At 34.7% G+C, this 27,384-nt stretch overlaps 1 protein-coding gene across 2 annotated transcripts in view; it reads right to left on the minus strand.

The window, feature by feature from the left end:
• The window catches only part of LOC135689157 (nephrocystin-3), a 28,552-nt gene extending 1,324 nt beyond the window's left edge, over positions 1 to 27,228 (minus strand). Inside the window, exons 1-32 of one of the 2 annotated variants that reach the window (XM_065206300.2) lie at positions 26,578 to 27,228; positions 25,344 to 25,673; positions 24,750 to 24,886; positions 23,788 to 23,886; positions 22,769 to 22,854; positions 22,143 to 22,232; positions 20,442 to 20,505; positions 19,390 to 19,464; positions 18,497 to 18,658; positions 17,943 to 18,046; positions 17,673 to 17,787; positions 17,128 to 17,259; positions 15,918 to 16,015; positions 15,342 to 15,444; positions 14,557 to 14,639; positions 13,661 to 13,715; positions 13,050 to 13,121; positions 12,551 to 12,712; positions 11,667 to 11,890; positions 10,628 to 10,728; positions 9,543 to 9,622; positions 8,927 to 9,048; positions 8,235 to 8,313; positions 7,452 to 7,492; positions 6,306 to 6,509; positions 5,274 to 5,393; positions 4,618 to 4,669; positions 2,475 to 2,543; positions 2,132 to 2,163; positions 1,452 to 1,545; positions 465 to 590; positions 18 to 231 (exon numbers count right to left, since the gene is read on the minus strand). In XM_065206300.2, the coding sequence (XP_065062372.2) occupies positions 40 to 231; positions 465 to 590; positions 1,452 to 1,545; positions 2,132 to 2,163; positions 2,475 to 2,543; positions 4,618 to 4,669; positions 5,274 to 5,393; positions 6,306 to 6,509; positions 7,452 to 7,492; positions 8,235 to 8,313; positions 8,927 to 9,048; positions 9,543 to 9,622; positions 10,628 to 10,728; positions 11,667 to 11,890; positions 12,551 to 12,712; positions 13,050 to 13,121; positions 13,661 to 13,715; positions 14,557 to 14,639; positions 15,342 to 15,444; positions 15,918 to 16,015; positions 17,128 to 17,259; positions 17,673 to 17,787; positions 17,943 to 18,046; positions 18,497 to 18,658; positions 19,390 to 19,464; positions 20,442 to 20,505; positions 22,143 to 22,232; positions 22,769 to 22,854; positions 23,788 to 23,886; positions 24,750 to 24,886; positions 25,344 to 25,673; positions 26,578 to 27,067 (3,993 nt within the window). In that variant the 5' untranslated portion in view covers positions 27,068 to 27,228 and the 3' untranslated portion in view covers positions 18 to 39. Of the gene's footprint in view, positions 1 to 17; positions 232 to 464; positions 591 to 1,451; positions 1,546 to 2,131; positions 2,164 to 2,474; positions 2,544 to 4,617; positions 4,670 to 5,273; positions 5,394 to 6,305; positions 6,510 to 7,451; positions 7,493 to 8,234; positions 8,314 to 8,926; positions 9,049 to 9,542; positions 9,623 to 10,627; positions 10,729 to 11,666; positions 11,891 to 12,550; positions 12,713 to 13,049; positions 13,122 to 13,660; positions 13,716 to 14,556; positions 14,640 to 15,341; positions 15,445 to 15,917; positions 16,016 to 17,127; positions 17,260 to 17,672; positions 17,788 to 17,942; positions 18,047 to 18,496; positions 18,659 to 19,389; positions 19,465 to 20,441; positions 20,506 to 22,142; positions 22,233 to 22,768; positions 22,867 to 23,787; positions 23,887 to 24,749; positions 24,887 to 25,343; positions 25,674 to 26,577 lie in introns of both variants that reach the window. The other variant, XM_065206299.2, reaches the window with a different exon arrangement.
• Between the last annotated feature and the right edge of the window lie 156 nt (positions 27,229 to 27,384).

Here is a 27,384-nt window from a genome sequence, read left to right on the forward strand (position 1 = left end):
AGGGAAAGGAGCCATACATCACTTGTGCAGCTCCTATTGTCATGATGTGTTCTGTATTCGCACAATTGATGAGAAAGAGGATCTCCGAGACCCAATGTCTTTGAACTTTGAGTCAGACTCATTTTCTTTTAATCGTGTTAAAGAGCGTGGCAAATGAGATGGAGGGTAGTATGTTGTACGCCCTTGGTCAAGGGCTTGTTTAAACAGCCTTGCAGCCTCTTGTGTTTCTCCCTTGGAGGAAAAAATTGACTTCAAGTTTTACTACAACACCAGGAACCAAAACATGAATCTTTCAGAAACATCCAGAAATTTGTCATGCAAAAGTCAGAGTATCAGGGTCAAACATATGTTGATGTAGTAATAGTGATAGGTGAGTATCAAATGATAAAGATTTCAATTAGTTTTGGACAAAAACAAACATCAAAGAAAACAAAAATATTCACAGGTAAAAATTTATGACTTACTGCATCTAAATAAAGCTTTGCCATATTCTGCAATATTTCGGATACTCTGGGATGTTGTATACCAACATGCTCTTCATAAATCTTGATGGCCCTCTCAAACAACGGAAGGGCCTCTTGATGTTTGTTCTGCAAAGAAAAATACAAAAAGATTTTACAGTAGAGAGATAAAAGTAAAGAGCTTGCTTGAAGTAAAGGTAAATGAAATTTCAGCCTAGGAAAAACTGGTGGAAACATGAATTGTTATCTTTAATAACAAAAATTGCAGCTCTGCAAAAACTAGAAACAGGAAATGTTGTTGCATACAAAAAAAATAAATAAATATGGTATATAAATATAAAAATATAAAATAAGATATTGGCCTGTCACAATCAACAATGATATGCTTTAGATCACTATGGAAAAACGATAGGCTTTACAAGCAAACAAAGAAAGGCATTGCCAAAACAGGTTTAAAAATATAGACCATGCATATAATGTTTAATTGAAAAGAAAAGACTAGGTCTTTATTAGATAAAAATGGAAGTTCTTGAAGTGATAGAAACAAGATTCCCTAAGAGGACAAATCTCATAATTCTAAAGGTCCCCTGTGCATTTTCCTCTTTGGCCTTCTATTCTACTTCTACATCTTGTTTTCCCGCATCAATTTCAAATTCAAATAAGCCTTTGATAATGCAAACTTTATGGATTCCATGGAACAGCAAAAACATAGCATACTTAAAAATAAGCTATCAAACATTACACAAATATGAAACGTTTTCCCAATACCATGCTATCTTCGAATGTCGCTACATGTGAAAACCTTTGCAAAAAGTCTTAAAGTACAATCAAAAGCTATAAATCTTTGACATTATGAATAGAATATATTTCAGGAAAAGAAGGATGAATAACATAGTGACAAAGTAAAGCAATTTCCCTATAGTGCTATAAACATGGTGCTTTGGCAGTACAAAAGTAAGATAGAACTGTTGTAGAAAGCTGTGTTGATACCATTTGGCACATTAGGACAGCTAGGTTGTTAACAGCAGTTGCAACTCCTGGGTGGTGTTCCCCAAGACTCTTCTCTCGGATCTCTAATATTTCCCTTAAGAAGAAAAGGTCAAAATAAATTCATTGTTACTTAATGACCTTTCAAGACAGTTATTCTAGTATTGTTCCCAAAAAGTGTTGGAAAACTAGAATCAAATTGCATCTGAAGATACATATGAAAATTCATAATATCATTATCAGAGTAATAGAGTCCTAATGTGGCTATGTCGGAAAAATCTTTTTTCAGAATTTTGTTATTTTGGATCCTCTAACCTGAAAGAACATCAAAAGCTCTCCCCGAACGAAAGGTGCAAAATCAGTTAAATGTGTTACAAATTGGCTGAGGTATTGCTACTTAAGCACAGGCTCTTTCCCCATCAAACCTCAGTTATTTGGTCTCTGCTCCTAACTTATGAACAGGGCAAAAATAACCATAATCTGTTAGCAAACTTCAAATTTTTAATTGGCAATATTTCCCCTGATTTTTGACATTTTAAACTCATTTTGCATATTTAGAAATAGTTAATGGTGTTCCTTTATGTTATATAGTCAAAATTAGAAAATCTAAAAATATATATTCATGATGTCAAAAATATATTTTCATGACATCATACTTAAAACAGAATCTTAATATACGGTACCTGTAAAGTTTCTTTGCTTTCTCGAACTTTCCCTGAAAGAAAATTTTTCATGTTAGTGTAATCTCTCACAATTGCAATAATTAATTTTGCAACAATAACAATGACAGAAGCTGGAAGGAAATGTTTCATGTTGCTGAGTCTACAACAAACTTACTTTGCAGACAGACTAGAATTCAAAGCAAAGCCTTGTTGGAAAATGAATACAAATAAAACGACAGCACCAACACTGACTTTTTATGGTTGTTTATGGCTGTAGACAAAGATCCACTATTGAAAATGCAGAGAATCGTCATCAATTTTCTACTGTTTCTCATTAAAATGGCATTATTAAAAATTTTAATACCTGTTTGCGATACAAGCCAGCAAGGTGTCTCAAAGTGGATTGCACGCTTGGATTTTCCAAAGGGAAATTCTATTGAGAAAAATAACATTATAAGTAAAACAAATAATTTATGTCCATGAAAATGCAACCTAATTTGTTGAAAGATAATAGAAAATTCAAACAGCTTACGATTTATTGATGCAATCGAGTTGAAATCAGAAAAAGGGCAATATATAGCATCCTTTATAAAAATGTCTAAAAATACTTTTCTACTCAAGTTGCACAATTTTCAAAAAAAAGATCCAGACTAACATTTAATTTCTCTTTCATAAGCGCTTTTAATACAAGGAGGAGGAGCTGACTAGTATAAAAATATTTCAATTTTTGATAAAATGAAATATTAGAGATAAACTGTGTAATGTCAAGAGATAGTGGGCCTTTAGATTAGGTTTCTGGTTCTGTGTTTTCATTTAACGTTGACTACATAATGGTCATGCATAACGTTGACACACATAAAATGCAAGCTTTTTAAATTGATTGCTCCAGGACAGTTAAGACTCGATTGAGCTCCTCCTCCGAGTAGGGTATACATTAAAGGCCCCCCACACAAGCATTTTTGACGAATAAGCCCCCAACCTAGAATAAGTGGTTTTTACTTCGTTCCATTCCCAGCGAGTCAATATATGATTTTGAACATTTTTGGTAGACCTAAAGACGCGTGAAATAAATTGGTCCCTTCGAATAAGCCTCTCTTCGAATAAGCCTCTCTTCGAATAAGCCCCTCTGCGAATAAGCCCCTCTTCGAATAAGCCCCTCTTCGAATAAGCCCCTCTTCGAATAAGCCCCTCTTCGAATAAGCCCCTCTTCCAATAAACCCCTCTTCGAATAAGCCCCTCTTCGAATAAGCCTCTCTTCGAATAAGCCTCTCTTCGAATAAGCCCCTCTTCGAATAAGCCCCTCTTAGAATAAGCCCCTCTTCGAATAAGCCCCTCTTCGAATAAGCCCCTCTTCGAATAAGCCTCTCTTTGAAAAAGCACCTCTTCGAATGTGCCCCTCTTCCATTACACTCTTCATATATTAGAGCCAGATAGATTATGCTGAGGCTTGATGTTCTTGTTTTGGGATAATTTGAGGCTCATGCGTTCTTAATATTGTTCCTTTGTCAACATTTATTTTTATATAACTAAATACTATAAACTTGTAGTAGCACCTGTAAATAGTCTCTTTTAATTGCATGTTTAGTAGCACGGTTCATAAGCTTTAAAAATCTGCTCTGATTTGTTAAAAGAGTATATTGAAAATTTTCCAGAACACATTGCTTTATCTTCTAGGACATGATCTTACACTATTATTAAATTTACGGAAATCGAGTCTCGATGTCTTATAACGAGAATTCTTATAAAAGAAAAGAGTGTAAGCTTAATAGGGATTCTACAGTAGTCAGAGTGGATGCTCAATAGGGTCTTTACTGTAGTCAAAAAGAAACATTCGTGCTCAGTAACTGCTTAAAGAAACAACTAGTAGCACTAGTCCGCCACATCCAAAACTGGCATACAAAATGCATGATTTAAAAGGTTTACCAATGTTAACACAGCTTCGTGTTCGACGCAACAAGCTGTTTCTGTAAATTCAGACAGAAATACAGCGGCACTGTAAATCCTTTATGCTTTATATTCTTTATGCATGATGGTATTCAGGGTACAGAACACTTTTGTTGCTCTGCCATGTTTATGGTACAGAAAGAGGCTACCATTTTGTCTGTGTGACAGCGATATTGAGACCACATGGATTAAAAAACTTTATCTCAAATTATCTTATACTGTCACGAAACGTTATCTTATGTAGAATTAAATACGAAAATTATCGCAGCAACATCATAATAAATACAGGCCTCAGAACGGCTTCAATAAGCTGCTGTTCAAAGTATTCTTTCTGGTGTTTCTTGTCTCTTTTATAAATTTAAATTGTTGATGGAAATTTTCATTTGCATAATTATAACTGTTACTTGTTATGTGTGATTTGAAATAAGCAATTTATAGTACTTAGATGTAATATTAGTTTGAAATCTTTACGCTTAATTCCATTGTCACGGGATTCCTGTAGCATCGTCTTGTGGTATGCTTCAAAAAATTTAATAGGAATATTTATAAAAAAAGAGCCATACCATTCGACGAATTTCTAATGTTTTTTCGTAGAGATTCTCAGCCTCGTCGTACCTGTTTTAAGACAAATGCTTATTGTGATAACCACCTCACTTTCTAAATATCATCTAAGAGACTTTAACTATCGTCAAGTTCTATTTAAACAGCAGAAGCTGCAAGCAGAAAGGCATCGTTGTGCAAAGCGTCTTCATTTCGATTTATTATAAAAAGCACCAGGAGATCTACGTGTTAAGCTGCTATCTTTGAATTAAGATATGACACAAATGTTGTATCTTGTGAGATATGTAACAATTTGGTTGTTTTGATTTTCAAGTCAATTTTGATAATGGCATATCGGGCAAAGAAATATCGTGACAGGCGTTTGGAATAAATGACTCTGTGGTGGTATCTACTTTGTTAAAAAATCATTAATTTAAACTTCCAAATTGTAATGACACTATGACTAATCTTGGTCACATTTCAATAGTTCCTTTGTCCCAAAATTTATGGAACTTCGTTGTAAGATTCCTAGCAAATATGCTCACATCTACAGTTAACTTTGTTATATGCAGAAAAAATTATGGTAAGGTCTATTGCCTTTAATTCCAAGGTTGATAGAATATGGCCAGAAAATTAAGGCTGTGCTGATTTCTTGGATTAATAAAAGGTGACAACTCACAGTTTCTGATCATTATAAAGAGCGGCCAGATTGTGGAGCGACTGTGCTACATCGGGATGCTGTTGGCCAAATAACGACTCTCTCATTTCAAGGGCACGCATGAAAAAGGACTTTGCCAGGCTAGAAGGAGAAAGAACCTTTAGGCTTTGCTCATTCATATGGGTACACGATGTCAAATAGCAGCACTTCCTTTTTCAAAGGAACTTCCAAAGAAAAGAGTGTAGGCACGTATGTAGGGCTAGAGGGCTCAGGCGGGCCGAGCGGCCTTGCTATAACCAAAATTGGCAAATTTCTACATTGGCTACTATTTTTCACAACATTTTGTGCAAGAGCAACCCCCCCCCCCCTTTGTTATTATGATGGCACTATTCCACTGAGTGAAGGTCTTGTTTCTATACTTCTTTCATTTATCAATTCGCCTATAAAAAAAACCCGTGTATAAACTCTTAATAAGTACAAGCAAAGCCTCTTTAAAAAAGCTCGCTAACCTGAAGTCTCGAAACCGCGTCATGACTAACAGTGCTATTACAAATTTTATGTAATTCAAGCCGTAGAAAACACGGGGCATTAGAGAGCAAGAACCAGGGATCTGCTTTTTGCCGAAAGGTCGAGAGGAGCAACAAGAAAATTCCTTTTGTATATTTAAAGAAAAGGGAGAACTGTCTTTAAGGAATTAAACTTGATGAGACACAGTGCTCTTTGCTTGATCTCCTTACACGAAACAGATAAAATTGGTACTTTTCTGCATCATTTGGTCAATAAACTACTGTTTCTTAAGCCTGGTCATGCCAAATTTAACCAGCTATGAACCAAATCATGAATATATCATAACGAAAGGTAGATGCGGAGATAGAAGATAAATGTAGGATTACGCTAGGGCTGTTGCTTGTGAAGTAGGACCTTGGAACCTTCCTGTTCTTTAATAGAAAGTGTGTACAGCTCTCTCTACAAGTCACAAACACTTTGTGACAGCCTGGAAAGCAGTAATCTTGATAAACATTGAAATAAGGTTAAAGAAGATGTACAACATACTCATTATTGTTTTGGATAAAAAACAGTACACCAAGATCATTTAGAGATTTCCCAATCTCAGCAGACGAAATTTTCTCTGCGATATCAAATATCTCTTCTCCACAGCGTTTTAAAATCTTTGTAGAGGAACTGGCAGAATGCTCTCGGGTTGATTTCTGGTTGATTTGCAGCGCTCTTTTACGAAGTGGTTCCGCCATTGATGCCCTAGAAGCCGAAGAGCATTACTAAATAAACGACTGAAGAGAGTGAATTAGTTGAAGCGAATTGCCTGGGCTAAATGTCCGATGCGCTCATAGGCTGTGGTGATGATTGATCAAAGGGCAGTTTGAATGAATTATAAAAAACATAGATTTATTAGTTATGATCAAATCTATTTTTAACCAAACAAAAAACGCTTGAAGACCTCCATTTTTAACTTATTTTTAATACTTGGAGACCTCCATCGACTGAAACACATTTTAGATATATTTTCGCATTTTTCTGATAGCACAGAAAAGCAGATATATTACACTTTATTCATTCCTATACGAGATGTTTCATTGCAAGCAGAGCTAAAAGCTAAACATGCTCATTATAATGCGCAGTGTTTCGGCATTTTCGCGCCATCTTAAGATTTTACCAGTAGGATAGGCTTAAATCTAGGCAATTTTGTACACGAATAATCCCGCATATGCTCCCGTAAAATTCTTGAAGCACTAACGCTTGTTTTTGAAAGTATAATCAGCCATCCCCTCTCCCCTTAGAAACAACTTTGCTTTTTTTATGAATCGACGTAGAAGATTAGAAAAAATGTGGTTTCTTGTGGTTTCTAGATACTTTCCTCAGCTATCAACATTATACTGGAAGAGAAAGGAGGCGCTGTTGGCTGGCATTGTTGTTTGTAGAGAGTTGTTTATAGGAATAAAAATGGTCTGCGGGAATAAAAATGGTCTGCGGGAATAAAAATGGTCTGTGGGAATAAAAATGGTCTGCGGGAATAAAAATGGTCTGCGGGAATAAAAATGGTCTGCGAGAATAAAAAGGTCTGCGGGACGACGATGATTAATGATAAATCAGCGCAAGAGTTTCAACATCATATGCAGCTCCACTCGAGCCTGATTCTTATTACTATCAAAATTGTGATTCACAAATATATACAAAACATACTTTTCCTGAATCAGATACAGCATTGCCAAAGCTTCTAGTTCCTGTTAACGAAGAAAATTCACAAGTTTAAGATGGCAAATCATAGAGAAAGACAAGTGTCGAGTAATGCGTCGATAACTGATAATAGAATTACTTTTATATAATCTATATAAAGCTAAAAAACGACACTAAAACTCTAATATTCCTGATTCAAAAATTACATTCTTCATTTAAAGATGGCACGAAATAGCCGGAATATAGCCTACTAAATCACTTTTCGTCCGACAATCTTCAGAGATGTTAGTAGATTTTAGTCTAGTTCTATGTCTTTATGTTATAGTCGTGGTGTAGTCATTTATTTTTGCTACCATGGCATCGTCCTGTAGTGTTGCATATTTATTTTAAGTATAGTAGAATATAGCCTATGTTTGTTTTATTTTATATGGATATAAAAAAAATCTTCAGAGTACAGAGCTGAAAATTTATATCCAATTTTCTGTTCTTTTAGCACTAACCTTTCAACTAGTGTCCCTCCCACGTTTATACTCTAAAAAGCGTCGGACAAAAAGTGTTTTAGTACGCTATCTTTCAGCTATTTCGTGCCATCTTCAAATTTTGCGGTAAAAAGTACTTTATATTAATACAACGAATTAACTTATTTATTCAGGCAAATGCTTGGTTGAAGTTGTAGTATTCGATGATATCGTGCCGCCATGGAGGTGGTGCGTCATACCGAAATCTTAATTGAGTCAAAGACTCTTGTCTCCTATTTGAGGATGTCATATCAATTAAGGTTTCACAAACCTTTGCCACCGACGAGTGATCAGGACCATAAGCGTTCTCTTTGATTTCCAGAGCTTGCTTAAACATCGTCTCTGCAGTACTGGTTTTAAAAAAAACAGACCTTTGTCAGAAAGCAACATTCTAACATAAACTAAGATATAATGTAAGACTTAAGTAAAGATATAATGTATCACAACAGCTAAATTTTGGTATGACCAAAGCGAATTTTTTTTCGAAGGAACAAGGTGAAGCTTGGTAAAAATTTGCACAAAGGTTTAACTGGGTTGAACTGAAACATAAACACATTGAAACATTTGCCACCCTACCCTCACCCTTCTCTTATAACGAGCCTTTCAGTATTATGCCTGACCTTCTCAATACTTGCAACATCAAGTTTGATAGACCTTTAGGTTAACAAGCTCCAAATATAAGGAGCTCTGGTTTTTTTCGGAATTTTGCTACGACGGCTGTCCACTATATATTTGATCATAGTTGTTCTGATTTTTCTGATCAAACTGTTTTGTATTTCTGCAAACAATTCAACGTATTTTCATTATATCTCAATTTCAACAATCTTTCTCTGTTAAATCCAAAAAGCAGTACTTTTTGTGCAGAGAGAGTTCATGACAGTTGCAGAGAAGAGAAATGAGAAGCATTGGCAAAGTTTATACCAGTAGAAAGTCGTGGATTAATTCATATACATGGCAAATTACCTGAATTTTTTCCACTGCGTGTAGAGGCCACCTAAATGGTGAAACGACTGCCCGATGCTTGGATCATCAGGGTCTAAAGATGACTCTCTTAGTTCTAAACTCCGCTCCAGGGGTCGTAAAGCCTGTAATATTTAAGAGAAGACAGGTGCTATATCTGCTTGAAAGGAACAGCTGGGAAAGGATTAAAGTGTATGAAAATTTCCTAAAAAGTTGTAGACAGTGGATGCAGGGAAAACAAAAATCCCGAGCACTTATCATTTCACATTGTTGAGTGTTCATGTTAGGTATAAAGTCTTTAAGCAAATGATCAGATGGAAGCAAACGTTTCCTGACCCTTAGTAATGCTTCTGAAGATAAATACTGTAATGACAAATATTTGAAAAAAATTAGAAGTCGAACAGGAAATAAGGTAACCGTCACAGTAGCATATGAGGTGACTGATCAAAACTGCTGCCAGATCATTCACGCATAAAAAACATACCGTAGACAAGCTGTAACATATAAACAATCCATCAGATAGATTTAACAAAAATTTTGATTGATGACAGAAATCATGATACCAGTGAAGCATTTAAATTAATTATATAAGCCACGATCAAGTGCATATGATAGGTACCTGTGATAGCAGGCCAAGTTCTCGAAGGAAGTTTCCCAGTGTATCGTAAAGCTGAGGGGTTTTCACTCCAAACACTGGATCTAAAATCAATCAAAGTAAAATTTATCAGTGTAATATGTCCTGCACAAAATACAAAACTTAAAATAAATAGTAACACAAACTTATAGACTGCATACGTTCGCTGAACTGGGAGCCTTTCCTCAATTTTATATTTGACCTGAATTGTCTGAATTGCTGCAGTGTTTTTCCATAACTAAAATTCTTATTTCTTGGTTACATTATGACTTGGTTAACAAGTTATTCTCAAAAATAAAAACAGCATTTTCAAGGACATACCAGTAAATCTATTTCTATTCTACTCTTTCCAGTTGAACGCTGGTAGACACATATAATTATACCTTATCTGAAGATTATGAATGCATTTAAAACAAACAAAGAAATGTTTTTAACAGATCGAATGTGTTTGCTACTTTTTTCCTGTCAACATTGGCTTATGCATGTTAAATTATGACCTTCGTACAACTACCACATTCCTATTTCTGTTACTTAAGATTATAGATAAGTTGACAACCAGGCAAAAAAGCGGCAATTCTACGAAATAACGATCGCAAATCGTATCGGAATTGTTTACTAATCTTTGGTTGATATTTTGTTACATTGCTAGTTTTACTAATTTGATAATTTTGAGGATGCATTGCCATGATGTCATATGTTTCTTGCATGCTAGTCACTGTAATTTGATATTGGTTCTAAAATTCATAAATCTAGATAAACAATACCAGTACTTGAGTATATTTCACATCTTACATGACGTGTATCAGTCAAGTTGTAACAGAATCACCTCATTTTGGGCATTTAGAAATAACAAAAAAGTTATTTCCAATAATATGGATAAAATTCAGAAATTCCACAAACTGATTATGATGACTGCTCTTAAAAAAAGCTGTCGCTACAAAAATCAAACTTCCTCGAAAGTTTGAAGATAAATAATCCAAAGCTTAAGACAATTACTTAGACTAGAGCTTCGCAAAATGTCATGAGATAAGAAATAGGAAATGAAATATTCATTGCATAATACTACTCACCGTTTTCCATAGCTTTGATAGAATCGTAATAAAAACTTGACATAGCTGCTACATCAAGATTTAAATTCTTCCAGTATCCAATAAGTTCAGCAGTGCGACCTCTGTTAATCAAAGTAACGAGATTCTAAAGTTACAGATTCTGAATCAACGAGATTAAAGTTAGGAGATTCTAAATCAACTAGGTTTACTATATTATCTTAACTTTCCTAAACTATTTCTAGTTGTTTTATAAACGATACCTTAGTGGCTACAGCTCTATCCTTTGATTCGTCTTGTTTAGAATTTTCAAAGAGTTAAATAGTGCAAATAAGCTCTTAAATGAGATTGTACACCAAAGATCTTTTACTTTAAAAAAGTGCAGATTGTTAAGGGCAGAGGTGCGATGGCCGGAAATAAAGGTTCACAAGTGCGTTTGGCAACAAATAAATTTACTTAGAGACAATAATGGTTTGGACAGTTTTTTAAACAAAATAATGATGGCCGTTTTCGAATCGTATAGAGAAAGAAGACTTCTAAACATTCAGAATTAAATCTCTGTGACGTCCTACGGAACTATAAAATAATATAAAATGAGGTAAGTTTGACAAACCAAGGTAGATGCATCATAGGACAGTTACAGAGGTCGTATTGGAATAGAGGAATAACACCCATCCCTACAAAAATAGGCTGTTCCCATCCATTGAAAATGTAATTTAAAAGAGTATGGGAGCATGATTTACAACGTGCCATGTGACATTAATCATTCCCCCTTTTTGTGAAATCTATGAACATTCACTATCAGCTACATAGGCTTATATGTGAGGTTAAAATGCATTCAACTATATTTCAACTCTCCTTTTCACCTTTCTTCATCAGGAGATTAAACATGATTTTTTTGAAAACTTGATAGAAATTAATAGTTCTTTAATAAAGGTTATCGCCAGATTTATTTTGAATCTTTGATGTTATTTCTGATGGTACAAATGGATGATGTCTACTTGCATCTCAAAATTGGAAGCAACAGATTTTGGTTAATAAATGATATACGAATGAAACTTACTTTCTAAATAAGCGAACAAAAATCGCCACACAGCTTATGACGTGTTTTAGTGTTTCCAATTGACCACTCTTTAACAAAAGCCACGGTAGCTCATCGGCCACCCGATACGTCACTTGTGTTGGTGTGTCTTTGCTTTTAAAGTACTGGATAAGGTTCCCTCTAACCATTTCCACCTCATTTTGGTTATCATTTAGATTGTAATACTTCTCGACGGCACTAACGACCTGGAGAGAGAAAAATTATCAATACATAAAATTTACCAAAATATGATACCGTTTTAAAGGAAGTGGTCTGATGTGAATTAACTTAATAGAGAAAAGAAGCAGGGAGGCTTAGAAGGGAAAATGACGAGTTTCGAAAATGAGCCCGAAAAATGTTCGACTTCGGTGAAATTAAACTTTCAGATATAGATACAATCTTCGATGAACAGATTCGAGCCTGATAATATACACCAAAAGCGTGTACAGCCCTGCCTGTACGGCATCGAGCACTGTACGATAGACCGGTAAACATTAACTTTCAATAATTTTTAACACATACATTAGATATAAGATAATACAGCTTCACGACTTTTGAGTTTTGTCAACATCTTATACCATTCTCAGATGTTAGCAGAAAGCCCGATATTTTCTACGATATAAGAAAAACAATGGTCTTATCAAAGCGGGAAACCTTCGACTTATGCCGTGAAATTTTGCGTATAACTTTTAGAATGGAACTTAAATATAAAAAATTTTACTGAAAGGAAAAAACCGTAAGGAACGAACCAAATCGAAAGCGGTAGCTTGCTGCTGAATAAGAAGAAATTTTCGGCTAAGGCGACTCCCACTTATATTTACAACTTTATATTATGAAGTATTATTAACAATAAACCTTTAACTTACCTTCCCATTTGCAAAGCAAATAAATCCGCCAAAATTAGTGAAAAACACTCGATCAGAAAACTCCTTCTGCATTTGCACCCAAGTGAGCAATGGAATGTCAAAAAGCTTATTCAATTCCGCTTCAACTAAACCGTTTCTCGCGAAGTAGATGTGCAGAAGAATCTAAAAAGATTTAAAAGCAATTAAACAATCCGGTATTCGGGGCCATGAGGTCTTGAGTTGATAATTCACTGGAACTTTTTCTAATAATGTTAGTTTAGAACAAACAGAATATGCCTTCCTACGTTTTTATGGAGTAAATAGATACATAAATTTACATGAAAATTGGATAACATGATTAAAAAAGTTTAGTTCATAAGATTTTACTTTCAGTTATAAAAACAATCACCACTAAAATTTGGTAGAATCTAGGGTTAATTCCTTGTAATTAAGGCAATAAAACATATTCATTCAGAAAAATCTGCTGAAAACTAATAGCCCTTAAATCTAAGTCACTTACATTTTTCAAATATGTTATTCCGTATTGATCTTCTAAATCTTCGATCATAACTAGATAAAGTTCTGTCAAATCCTAAATTGTGACAAAAACGAAAGAATTTAGATGAGGATATTGTGATGCACCATCAGCAGTCTAATTGTAACGAACAGACAATACTCTGAAACTTGAATCGTTCAATTAAAAAGTGAAGAAAATCGATGTCTTTCTTATATACTTCACTTTAGCCATACAACTTCAATGTCAAGCATCAAAACACATCTTTTAGTTAACAACTCACGCCCAAAGCTACTATCTTTTTGCCCCCCTCCTTCACCCAACAATAATATTATGAAAATCGTTTGCTTCTGATGAACAATTTCCTTGTGTTCCTCATTTTAAAAAAAAATGGTGCCCCCAATAACATAATCTATCATGAATTAATATTAAATTAATCTATCATACAGTACTGATAAACATCATGTAATAACCCATATGCACCTTTAAAGTAAAATATTACGTCCCTTTATTGGCCTTATTTGGTATAGATACGGGTCAAAGAAATGTGGCCAGTTATATGTCATTTAAAAGCAGTTTTTCATCAGCAAGAAAAAAATTGTCAAAATTAAACAAACCGAGAATTTCTGGAATTTCGCAATTTCACTGCTTATTTCTTGATATGATTTACATCTGCAAAACAAAAGAAAAAACTTGGATATTTCTAAAATCAATAACAAATTTGCAGACAAAAAAGGGAAACATTCTTTCACGTCTTACATCTTTAATGTAATGACCAGCATGTAACGATTATCACACCTTAAAAAAAGTTGCCTGAAACCACGGCAATATACTGTATACTGCGGTCAGAAAATATCCACTGTGCTTTTTTACTCCAATTATAAAATGTGCAAAAATTTGGTAAAACATTTTATAATGATGACAGCGAACTATTTTGGTAGAAGACTTGCTTTTTTCACTCACAAGACTTGAAAAAGACACTATTTTGTATTGAGCTACTCATATTAAAGGCCTATGAGTAGCCAAATATGCTTTGAGCAAAGGTTGCACACAATACAAATACAGCCCAAGCAAACAGCATAAGTCCATAACCATATACTGGGCTACTCATATGTCCTATCAGTCAACTGTTTTAAGTTAACAATAGGCTCCACATCAAGATTGTGATTGAAGAATCATTTGAAATTAGCCCACGCTGCTGATTGGATAATGTAGCAATAGCCAATTGTGACAACAGCCAATGGAAATTCAAGTTACCACTGAAATTCTTCGGGACAAAGCGCCTTTAAACTACTATGTCGATCCACAACTGGGTATATATTTTTCCATCGTGTTTTTTCGGAACCTATTCTGACGTTTTATGCTCTGAGGAGTGTCAGACGAAAAAGCTTTAAGTATGTTGTAAAATGTTTGCTTTTTTCAAAGCCATCTACTATGTCGAAACTAAAATGCGGGCACTTACGTAACCGAACCGGCTTAAAATAGCTGAATATAATATGATTTAAAAGCTCACCTCGAGAGAATTTTGCAAGTTATGGTAAGGAAGAGAGGGTTCTCCACTGCATCTTTTTTAAATGAGTTTTGAATGTTATTCATCTAATGAAAAACAAAAATTTGCTGAAATGAAATTTCCTAGTTATTTAATCTTACGTGGCTCGAACTTATTTCCTGCTAGGTCCTCAAAGTAAAGAACTAGCAGAGGCCATAGGATAAAGCCTAATTATCCACAGCCAGAGGGGAGTTAGTGTCTCACGAATTGATTCTGCATATGTTGTGGGAGATGTCAGGGGCTATAATAGTAGAAGATGGACAAAACCTGTAGTAAACACAATGAGCTACTCGGGATAAGAGACACACTGTTGGGAAATCCCGCAGTCCTACGCAGAATTTCTGCGATCGTATATTGTTTACATTGTAAGCGTATTTGTGTTAATATAATTGTGACGTTTTATCATGCACTGTTGTTGATATAGTACAGGACAAATGTTCTACACGTGATTGCTAAAATTTAGTTGCATGAGGAAACACATGTATATATCGCAAACACAATAATATAGCGATAAGTATTATAAGCAATTTGATTGGTCAATCAATTTAATTTGCTTAAGAAGTTAATGATTGTCTATCTTTCAGTTAGCACTGGCAATGGGCCATGTGGAACGACGTAGTAATGGAAGTTTATGGTGAATTTATCGATGAGGTTTGAAGAAATTGATTCGTTTCCTTCATGAGCAGCTCAATTCTTAATACGAAAGAATCTAAGGATACTAATAAAGTCAAAGAATTCATCAAACATACCAAGTCAGGTGACAATGCTATCTTCTCGTTCATCCACAGCGATTGTAAAATGTCTTTCGTTTCCTCTTCTTCAAAAGGCTTCATCTCTAGCTTTGGCAACGATCTGAAATAACAAACAATGCCTTGTAATAGATAGTGCCTTGTTAAGGAAAATGGGTCAGGAGGCAATGTTCGTTGACAGACAGACATGTATTTTAACGAAAAAAAACGCAATGAAGGAATCTGAGACTAAATACAAAATTTCAATTGATTTTTTTTAAATAGGAATATAACTAACAACTTGTCAGTTATTGAAATTCATGATCAAGTCAGAAATTTATTTTACTCAATCTCATTTAGACGATGGGAAAAAAATGTGAGAAGATTTAGAAAACTTAAGAGCAAGTGGAAAATATTTTGAAGACTTTTGAGGTATTATCAAATTAAATGAGCATACTATGAAACATTGACAGAAAGGGGACGCTAGAGGCAGTTACAAGCGACTTGGTTTAGGAGACAAAGCAGAACAAAAAATCAAGAAGGAAAATGTCGTATCAACTTTAAAAAGTATTGTTAATGATAAGAGAGAAAACTCACCTCCACTCCCTTGGGTAATCGTCAGTGCCAACAGAAATCACAACACGACAGCCAACTGGCAGGGGGTCAAGAACCCATTTCATGAACATATTCAAACCCTAGAAGAAAGCGAAACTGGGTTAGCTCAACCTTATGCATCAAAATTGGGAATGTTTGCAGCAACTTTTGCAAAACAATGCAATAAAAAATCTGATGAAAAAGCGAATATTTCGTTAAATGAAAGGTTTAATGTTGCAAATATCTGCATAGAATGTGGTCAAAATCCAGTATTAAGATTGAAGTAATGCAAAATATATGAAAAATATCATTTTTAAGTTCGTCATATTAAGCTTCATAGCATCAAGCTTAGAACTGTTGCAGCTATCTCTAAATGTTGCAGTATAAAGTATCAAAAGGGGATATTTTTCATATATTTCGCCAAACTTATCAGGATCCGTTATAAGCATAAGCTTTCTGCTAAAACTGATATCTTTCATTTAAACTGTTATCGTTTAAATGAAAGGAAACTATTGTCCAATTCTCTCGTTGAAAGAATCGGATGATGACAATTTTGAAAGATGATAATTTTGAAACATGTAATAAACAAAATTATCGTCTAATTAATACAAAAAGATGACTTTTCCCGATGAAAACTTAGGGTAGCTCAATCAGTTAAGATCTTTTTTCTAATAGCCCCCCAGCAACAATGTAAGTTGCGCCGAAATCGATAAGACATCACTGTATTGTAATTTGCTACCTAGCTTCTGAAGGTAGTTTTAGGACACTGACAATATATTGGCCCTTCCTCTCAATATGACCACACCTCAGGATTTCTACGATTGGAATTACAGAGAGCTGGCGACTCTTCTCACTATGGGTGAAAGTTTGGTCATGTCAGTGACCCGGACCACGGACCCCTGGGTCTGTAGTCAGCGCCTCTAACAACTGAGCCACCCAATAGTTGATGTTTACATGCACATAGCCATTGAGCCCGTACCTCCTTAAAGCTACAACCTTTGTGGGGCAACAGTTACGGTAGGCCTGAAACTGATCATATGAAGATACCTCGAACTGATCTTGTTGACATGCAATGACTGCCTTTGGTCACAAGAAACCATAGTTATCACGTTCAAAGCGGGTGTTCCCACAGAGAACACCAGTTTGCCATACTAGATGCCTTTAAAGTAGGTTTTCGGTTTTGGATGGAAATGGATAAGAAATAGAAGATTACCTGAAGATTATCGGCATTATCAATGACCAAAGTGATACCATTCGGATATCGAGAAATGGCTCGATCCAGGAACTTCGGAAAATCTTCATCCAGTTTTGATGGATTGCAAGTGGATGGTAGTTGCTGTAGCAGCTGTTTGAAAGAATTCAAACTTATCAAGTTTATAAACCAAGCAAAACAATAGAGAAATTACTCACAGGCTCTCTTTTGCAATAACAAACGATCATATAAAGTAGACTCCTGATAACTCGAACATCCAAAGGAAACGGTTCAAGATAGTGAATGACTGAGCTATCGGGGGATTTGCAAATGAAAATAATGGGCTAAGGCAAGGGGAATATTTTTCTCTCGGAACGACCTTTACTGCACTCAAGCGATACAAGAACTTTTCTGGGACACCCAGATAATATCTATCTCTTGATTTCCTGTTAACAGGCTAAAAATCTACTGTATCGCTTCATTGACGTGTGGAAGAAGACCAATCCAGTCTCCGATATAAAATAAATCCGGTTTTATGCTAACAGCACATAGGTTAAATAACTGACCTGCAAAGTAAAACGCCGCATGATTTGTATGAGATCTGCACTGAATGTAGACGGGGATCCGACAAAATGATACAATAAGCACGCTCCACTCATTTCAACTTGCTGTGCTTGAATCCTGTCACGGAAAAAGCACATAAAATTAACACATATAATTGTGTAATAGATATCTTGGATATTCAATTGTAGTGTCTTTGAAATGCTTTAGTAGATTTCTTGGAAACAAAAGTGCAAATTTCTTGGAAAAGATAACACAAGTTTGGGAAATTTTACCATCTTGATAATAGGAACGATTTGCCAGATCCACTAGGGCCAGTCACCAGCAACGGTTGGACAGGACCATCAAAAGTGACATGCTCGTTCAGCTGATCAAAGTACTAAAATGAGAGGGAATTTTGTTTTAAACAAACAAAGAACCAAATGGGAGAAGGTTGGCTTCTGATAATTATCAACAAAAAGCACAATTGTCAATAAAATAACATCCATAGGATGTCTGGCACAAATTATAGTTTTGTTAGCGAAAAATCGAGCAACCTTTTAGGATTTGGCAAGAAGATCAAATGGTGAAATTATATCTTTTAAAATTCTAATAGAGTCCTAGATTCTAACATTGTAAATCGTAACATAAATCTCGTTGGGAGTATTTTTAACAGTTGACTTTTCGCATAGCACTGAAAAGAAGAGAAAGCGAAAATGCAATCTGAAAAACGTCATCCATGCATACAAAATTGTGATCCATAATACATGATGACGATAGATTATGTTATATTTGATTCACATTTTCCTGCAATCTTGGAGTACTTAATGTTCATGTTGGGAAGCAATACCTGTTGAAGCCTTGGGGCATTGGCGCTCTCATTCGCGTGATACTTCAACGCTTCACGCTGCTCAAAATCACCATAGATATCCCATCCAAATCCGGGGCAACAGTCGACTTCTTCAGATTTTGAAGACATTCCCATGCTATGATCTGGTTGCTCCTTTAAAAACTATTAAAAGATTTAAGCTATATTATCAAAAAATACCAAAGACAAAAAGGACAAGAAAATCAAGAAAATGCAACGTATTTTTCTACGATAAAAATTAGAAACAAATTATTCAGTATACAAAAGCTTATCAAATCACCGTCATTATTAAGAAGTCCAAATAAACTAACCTACATTAGACCTAAACAAATAAAATTTGCATTCAAAAGTCACTCAAATATTTAAATTAAACTTATTTATCTATGGTGGAACACTAAAAATAAATCAATTTTGTTTATAAGCATGTCATTAGCAAACACTTTGGCTTTGAATAAAAAATATTTTCCTCATCGTTTAGATTTCCTGTTAAAGGAAACACGAGAAATTTTTCTGAGAATTTGTCTATGGTTTTTGTGCGTAAAACATCAAATTTTGCAGATCGCAGAAGCCATCTAGCCCCATGTGAAAAAGGAAGCTCTGTTGTAAGATAAATTCAGGCGAATCCCCTCCACTCATTTAATTCAAGCTATTCTGCACGACCTCGGTCTTGATGGAAAAAATATCTGAATTAATGTTAGAAAAATTTTGATTATATTAACAAAATATCAGAATGACAACCTTCAGTCGAATATTTCTTGAAAATTAAATTCATTGAGGTAAGTGAACTTGCTAAAAAAAGTGCTTAAAAGAATGCAAAGAAATGTCAGGAGTTAACATACCAGAGCTGTGTCGAAGAAATGTTTGAGAATACTTACTCTCTTAATTATATGATCTACTGATTCAAATGCCTCTGTAGCCATGATACCATCGTCAGTATTGCAATATATGACCTAAAATTCAAAGACTTGTCAAGATTGTATTAACATCATAATCAGGGCAAATGGGGCGCTTTTTCGTCAAGATACACGATTAAAAGATAGTATTCCTTAAGCCTCTCTAAAAATCAACTTAGAAGCATGGAAACTTTTACTTTACAATTTTTACTGCTCTAACAGCTACTGCTTTACAGAAGCCTATCTGTGATTTGTAATGACTTTAAAATGTATATCATTTCAAGTGCAACGATTGAAAAAATTTAGAGGGTACCAAGAAGCAGAGGGGCAGAGAAGCACCGACTTTACACTTTTCAACAAGGCATGTTTGTAAAAATTGATATCTCTTCTACACTCTCTATTCTCAATGGCACTTAGAGATTGTATACATAAGAGTGTATATAGAGATTTGTCTGTTGATAGTTGATAGTAAGAGTGTATATTTAGTAAGAGTGTATCTCTCGTGTAAAATTTTCCTTATTTTCTATTTAGTTTTTTGCAATAATTGTTTTATGTTAAGTGTTATTGCTGCAAGGTTGTTATGTTTTTCCACACTTCCTCCTGGTATCGTTTTGTAATTAATTGTTTGTTCTTGTAAATTTTAGAAGAATACAAAAAAAGTTCTGCAGCATCGAATACCATACGATAGAACAGTAGACAGTAATATTTATCACACATTATTCTGTTATTCGTGGCTATTACGTTAAAGTTTTTATTTAAGAAAACAATCAATGCAATAATAATAAAAATAAAAACCTACATTCGGGGTACAAAAGTATTAAGGAAGAGAAGAAAACATGACTATTAGAGACTCGACAGTCTCTTTAAGGAATTACAAAAGTGATACAAAAATAATTGCGCAGCTACGAAACACAAGGCGGCACTGCTGCAAAACGTTTAGTAGATAAACTACAAAAAGGTACAGCAAGTAAATTCTAAAATGTTTGTCCATGTCTATCGAGTACATTTCAAGTGAAGAGAACAAGGAATCTTACCGTAGTTCTGTTATTTGAAATAATATTTTCCCATAATTCATTGCCAAGATATGCTCCTACATCACTAGAAGAAAAACATAAGATTTATTCCATTTGCCATTGGCTCGATTCGCTATTTCATGGAACATGCAGCAGCAAATTTGTTACATAGAGTCAAATTGAAATTAGAAAAAAATCAAGTCCAAACAAACGTTGAAAAGACAGAAAGTGGCAAAGAGGCCTAAAAACATAATACATGGATATGTTTTTAAATACTCGCTTAGATTTTGCCGATCTGCTTCTGCAACTGAAAATATTTTGGCTAGTCACCTCCCATATTAGGTACACTTTGCTGGACACTTTAATTAAAAACCAAGTAAAAGAGATTTAGTACAGGAAGTAAGTAAACTGGACCATTTTTTGAGTTTAACTCTACATCAAATTAGTGGCTTAAGTAGATGAAGTCGCTTCATTAGGTATTTGTCTTATTCAACGATAAAAACGAATTTCCACGGTCTTAAATAAATTTTCGCAAAAGAACACTTTTTTCGCTTATAAAAGGGTGATACCCAAAATCTATTGAAATACCCACAGCTCAGGCCACTAGTACAACAAAGACACTCAAATTAGGGCTTCTGATTGGCTAGATAATAATGGCTCAAACCATTCAAAATGATTTGACTATAACAAATTTCATTCTCAGGAACTGTTAATCAAGAAACTTAGAACAAATAAACTCTCGAATTATTAGACAGTCTATTGGACGCTATTCGTAAAGAAACAAGCCTTACTTATTTACCCGAGAACTCTGAAAAGTTATCTAAAGATGTTTTTAAACAGGAAGATACCGAAATATGTCAGTAAGGGAATTAAGAGTAAAGGGGAAAGATCGGGCATTTATTTCAGCCCTAAAATTCAATTCTAGTTGCGTACGTTATGCAGCCCAACATAAGTACTGTATATCGTTTTCATCAACTTTTTAAAACATCTGTCTTTAATTCTCTCCAACGCTTTAACAATCTGCTATGCATTTTTGGGCTTAGGTGATAAGGCTGCACTTTTGTCGCGCTAAACTCATTTGCATTTATAAGAAAAGAGTGCGAATTTAACACTCGATTATCGAATTTGATAATCTATTCTAATCTAAATTTCGATTTTCGACTTCAAGGGACCAATCAAATCAAATTTGCATTTACACTTGAAGACTACCGAACAAGATACCAGCTGCAAAATACCGGATACGAATACCAGATACAAAAACCGGATACGATAAACCGGGTAGCTTTATATCAGATAGCTACACATTATTGGTGCAATCGCAGAATTTATACCTCATCTAACAAAAAACCGACCTGTTTGCAAAATGATACAAAGTATTCTTCGGTACTGCCATCACACCGTACGTGTAGCAAAAAAAGCCGCTAACAAAGTGCGAAGTTGAAAGGTTGTCACATGATAGGAACTAAGTAAGAACCTTCAGGGCACTATGCTACAATACAAATTTCGCTCCGAATGACTGATTCTTGTCTGAAATCAAGTTTTTTATCATTGTACGTAGCTTCAACCCTGTATCAACACAGGCCAGGTAGAATGAATAGCTATAATAATGAGTGGAGCTTAATAATAAAAATATCAAAATTCTGCTGAAGAACGTGCAAAACTCATCACTTGTGCCAGTAATTGTAGGGCAAAAGGTTTCTAAAATTTGTGAATGTGCCTCACCTGGTGCTTTCATCGCCTTTGACACAGAATATGTTGTATTTGATACCGGTTTTTCGCTTCATACCAACTCTGATATCTTCTACAGTGATGCTAATGAATGAAATAAGCCACATAAGAATTAGGTTATGACAATACGAATGAATCAGTTATAACTCGTTTTTGTGATTTACATATATAGTATCCATAGCATGATTCTAATAATTCTGGAAATCATACTTGAACCAGCCATATAGGATACATCGCTAGCCATAGCACCAAGGGTATTATCTAAGCAAACACCAATGATGAATTTTAGAAAGCACAGACAAATGGATGCTCAATTTGGCAATGGAACTTTTTATCGCATTGGAAGACAAAGCTTGAGAGTCGATAGTTCACATTAAAATTCTATTATAAAGCCAAACATGATACAAAAATAGAAATTTTACAAATAGTTGTTTCTTAACTTTGCAGTTTTCTAATTTATTTGTGACATATTGCAGTGTTTCTTTCTACAATGCACTCCTAAGAAAATGCCAGAGTGAGCTTTCGGTGCATAAATTACCCTTGTCCTTCAGTTTTCACCTGGGAATATACAAAGGGCAGCATTTTACGTAGCGCCACAAAGGTGTAAGTAAGATACATACTCGCTTATTTCTGTACCCAGGAAGCAAATGAATACATCTGACTCTTCAACAAGCTTATTCCTGTTGCAAAGACTTTCATTCAAATCCTGGAAAAAGGTCTGATATTAAAAAAGTAACAAATTGGAACTCAAAAGGGTTGGTTGTCTTAGAAATAAAGATAAACACATTTGTAATGATTCACAGCAGATGTATGCTCTTGAAGTTTTGGTGTTTTTATGCTAAGTAGCTGGATACCAAAAGATTGCATGACTTCAATTTTGAACAATAATGCATGATGATGATAATGATGTATGCAAACTCGTAGAATACATGGGATTATCTCAAATTGCATTATATACTGGGGAAAGGGAGCAAATAGGGAAACTGAATGAAAACAATCATGATCAGGAAAAACGATAGACACAGATCAAAGTATTTTGCCATTTTTTCAACCAACATTTGGATAGCATAAACATACAAGGCAAACTGATGAAGCAGTACATGAATGTGTTTCAAAGGCTGTTATCTAGGTCACTACCAAATGAAAAACACTAATAGAACGAGCCCTACCGAAAAACATGATACTGGAAGTAGACAAGAACCCATACTAGATTGTGATCTTCTGATCATAATACTTTGTACAAAAGCTTTAACTAATCACTTTAAAGTGATAATAACAACACACTATACGAAATATCCAACAACACTGAGTAGCAATTGTTCTTTGATAAAAAGCATGTTCAGAGCTTGTTGAAAACCTTCCTTGTCTGCAGAAAACAGGAACTTTTCTTCATTACATGACAATTTATTCTAGAAGATCCCTGTAAGTTTGAGCATATTACGCTTCATTGATAATCCTCGTTTATCTAGTCTATCAAACAGCTTTTTAATTTCATTAGATATTCCTACTTGCCAGAACCGGACTGTTCTTTATCAATTTGTGCTGTTCCTGCAAGTTTTAGATATATTTCTATTTACTTAATATCTGTAGGCAATTTTTTGCAACATGTGGATTTAAAAGGAATCACAAACAAGCTCACCTTCTCTGTTGCTTTGACCCATGCGCTGTTTGAAATATTTTGCATTAAAAGAAATCGCCCCTCAAACTCACATTGTTGCATCAGTTTTGGGTAATGTTGCTGGCAGAACAACAAGGACATTATTATTCACAAGTATCTGGTAGTCTTTTATACAAGATATTAACTGGGAGACAAACTATTGCTCTTTTAAAAAAGGGTCAATAGTCTATTGCCTTTAATAAAGAAATGTCTCAGGGGTTGGAATGGTAGATGTCTTCCCAAATGGTTAGTAAACTTAAAAAAGACACTAAAGTATACACCCACTAAACTCATAGGATGGTCATCACTGTAGACCAAAAATAAAAAGCAAAGCTTAATCTCTAAACTGTAGTGTACTGTACTCAGCAGAAATCAATATAAATTTAATTGCTGATGTTCAAAAGAAATAGCCCCTATTACCAGTTTTTTGAACAAAAAAAATTATACAAAACCTTTAACACGCATTGTTTATTTACTCTCAAAACAGAAATGAAAATTCTAATGCATGGGCATCATAAAAAACCCTCTGGGGTTGTGGGACATCCATCGGGTCAATAGGTGGATTGTCCCACCAACTGTATTTCAAATTTTTGCCATCAATATTAATTGTTCATACATGCCTGGTTGAAAGCAAGGATTCCATAGTGGGGTTATCCTGAAAGTCTAGAGGCCCCATTTCATTCTTTTCTAACAAGCCATTTCAGTTATTTTGCTTTTTGTGACATGTTTTACAACCTTTAATTCTATAGGTTGCTTGAGTCTTAACAAGATTTATGTTATACAAGAAGACGTCAGTTCAAAATTTCAGCAATAGTTCATTGCAGTTTTGGTCATTTTAGCCAAGGAATTTTTATTAAGAGAAAGATAGCCAAATCAAATGTTATAACTTTTGACTGCTTTAGAAAACTTTACTTTTTGTAAAAAAATAAAGAAAAAAAAATTACCTCTACGAGCAGATCTACTTCACTGACTAGATCATCACTAGACGCAATGTAAACTCTGTATATATTGTTCAGTGGGATGCTCATGATGCTTGCATTTAATGACTTAACCAAATTTTGAACAACTGAGTCCCAGTCACCTGAAAAATGCAATCAAAGATAGTGTATTTTTGGGAAAAAAATTTTCAAATATAAACATCAAGAAAGGTTGTGCAAGATAAAAATCACATGAAATATTGATAAAAAGTCACTCGTTTGGTTCTTCTTGAAGAAATTTTGACAGAAAATAAACTATCAACAAAAATGAAACAGAAAATATGCTTTAAAGTTTTAACAACTTTGGCACCAAGGAAAACATGTCAAACTTTGTTGATTCTTTTGAACTTAAGATATCTACATTCAAATCTTAGCAATGAGCGTATAGAGAATTTTGTCAAGAAAGGGTCACATTTTCAGAGCTGGAAAATTTCTGGTGCCCCTTACAATGAAAAAAATTATCTGCAATATTACTTATTTGAATTTTCTGAAAATAAAAGCCATTAACTATGTTTCTTATCTCTAAGAAAATATGTTCATAAATAAGAGTATTAGGCAAACCTTTTCTAATATTGGTATATGGTTCTTGATTTTCACTTCCAAAATGACTATGTTCTACACCCTTGAACACCAATGGATTACTTGCACCAGCAGTTGACTCCATGTCGAATGCAGCAACAGCATTGGCTATATCATTTACATTTCCCAAGATTTCTCCACCTTCACCAAAAAATTCATGCCCCACTGGATTGCTTTCAGTCTCTGTTTCATGGATATTTACATACTTCATTAACCGGGTCTCAAGATGACACTTCTCTTTTAACAATGTTTGAAGCTCATTGGCTTTTGTGTCTCTGAACAACTTGAATTGCCGCTGGACCTTGTCCCTTTCTAAGAATAAAACAAGATTCGGAGATGAATCCCTTTCTTGCTAAAGATTATTCATGTATTACTAAATAACAAGCTTTCTTAAAATGAAAACAACAAAAATTGTCACAATTCTAATGCCAACATGTTATAACAAATCTACCAGGGAGGGGGGGGGGGGGACTTCTACAGTCAACATTGATGTCAACAGTTTTTTTATGAAGACATCATTTTCAGGCTTGGCCATTTGAGGAGCCATAGCTCTTGCTCCCCTCCAGGCTCTCTTCAAATGCTGGAGGGGAGCTAGAAGTAGCTCTCCTAAATTGTTCTAGAAAGCAAAATTGCTCTCCTTGAAATCAATTTTTCCTTTGTTTCTATTTATATAGCTCACCTGAATACTACTAGGAGAGCTGTTTACTGCTCCCCTGTTAAAAGTCTTATGGCCAGGCTGCATATTTATATTATAAGACAAATCATTCGGGCAGCATCACTTTTCAGTGATAACTGCTCAAAAAATGAGATTAGAAAGTGACAATGTCATTCATATTGATAGAACCTTTAAAAGATATACAGAAAAAATACTTCAACAATTTGAATGTGCAATAAGATAGAATAATGTCTATTATGTTAAAAAATCACAAAATGGCTAAAAAATGGTACAAAAGACTGTTTATAACACACAATTATCCCATGCTAAAAACACCACTTCAATTGGTTAACTGAAATTAAAATCATGTTTATGTTGCTGCAAGAATCCCTTATAGAAGAAAGATAGGAGTGATGTTGCTACATTGGTCTTTAAACAATATTATTTTTATAAGTCTGTAAGTACTAAAGGCAGGAAAATATTCTAATCAGAATTGCATAGTGTTAAATGTTATGAGGTAATAGTTTTAGCTTTCGAACTTTTTGCTATCATACTATTTACCTGTTTCAATTGCTGAAGAACGTTCCAAAGCATCCCTTTCTGCAACGAGAGCTCTGTCCCTCTCACGCTTGAGCTTCGTGCATGTCGTTTGCAGCATCTTCAATTCCCCTCGAAGTCTTCGGTTCTCACTCATCGTCATTTCACATTGTTTTGTTAACATACCGATTTCGGATTCCTTTTCCGATTTATATTGGTCAAAATCTTTTCTCAATTTCTCAGTTTCCGGATCCATACGAACTGAGACTGCAGATTGCAAACTAGTGGTTTTTCGTATGCTTGTTCCTCTGTTCTTTCGTATACGAAACGATCCGATCGATTTCAGTGATATTGATAGTGGTCTTCTGGCTTTTGAAGGATAGTCGACAGGAACTCTAACTTCATGATCACTAGGAAATCTGTCATGGCCTATGGCTTCGTTTTCTGAATCGGTTGTCCGTGCTCTCGCATTTCTGACTTTATTTGAGCGAAAAATAGAGCTTGTGTTTCCCATGCTTATGGTTAAAATACAACTGCATATAAAGCTGCATTTTATGGTTATCTATTTTGTGAAGAAATCCATTTTTAATGCGCTGGAGGCACAAAGTCCCGTCACCTTCGGTATGAAATTTATCTTTCTTCCATGCGAATGATGTTGTGGACGCTCATATACTCTATGTAAAACAATTTGTGACCTCCGTTTCAAAGCAATTACGTCATACGTCTGACGGGATCTCTTGGCAACAGACAATATTCTTTTGTTAATCTAAATTTTTTAGATTACTTGGCCACAAGTTGCTTGGCAACTTTTACACCGATCTTTTGTAGCAT

The sequence above is a fragment of the Rhopilema esculentum genome, chromosome 9 (genome assembly GCF_057945365.1).
Source record: "Rhopilema esculentum isolate cy_ngs chromosome 9, ASM5794536v1, whole genome shotgun sequence".
NCBI classification, from domain to species: Eukaryota; Metazoa; Cnidaria; class Scyphozoa; order Rhizostomeae; family Rhizostomatidae; genus Rhopilema; species Rhopilema esculentum.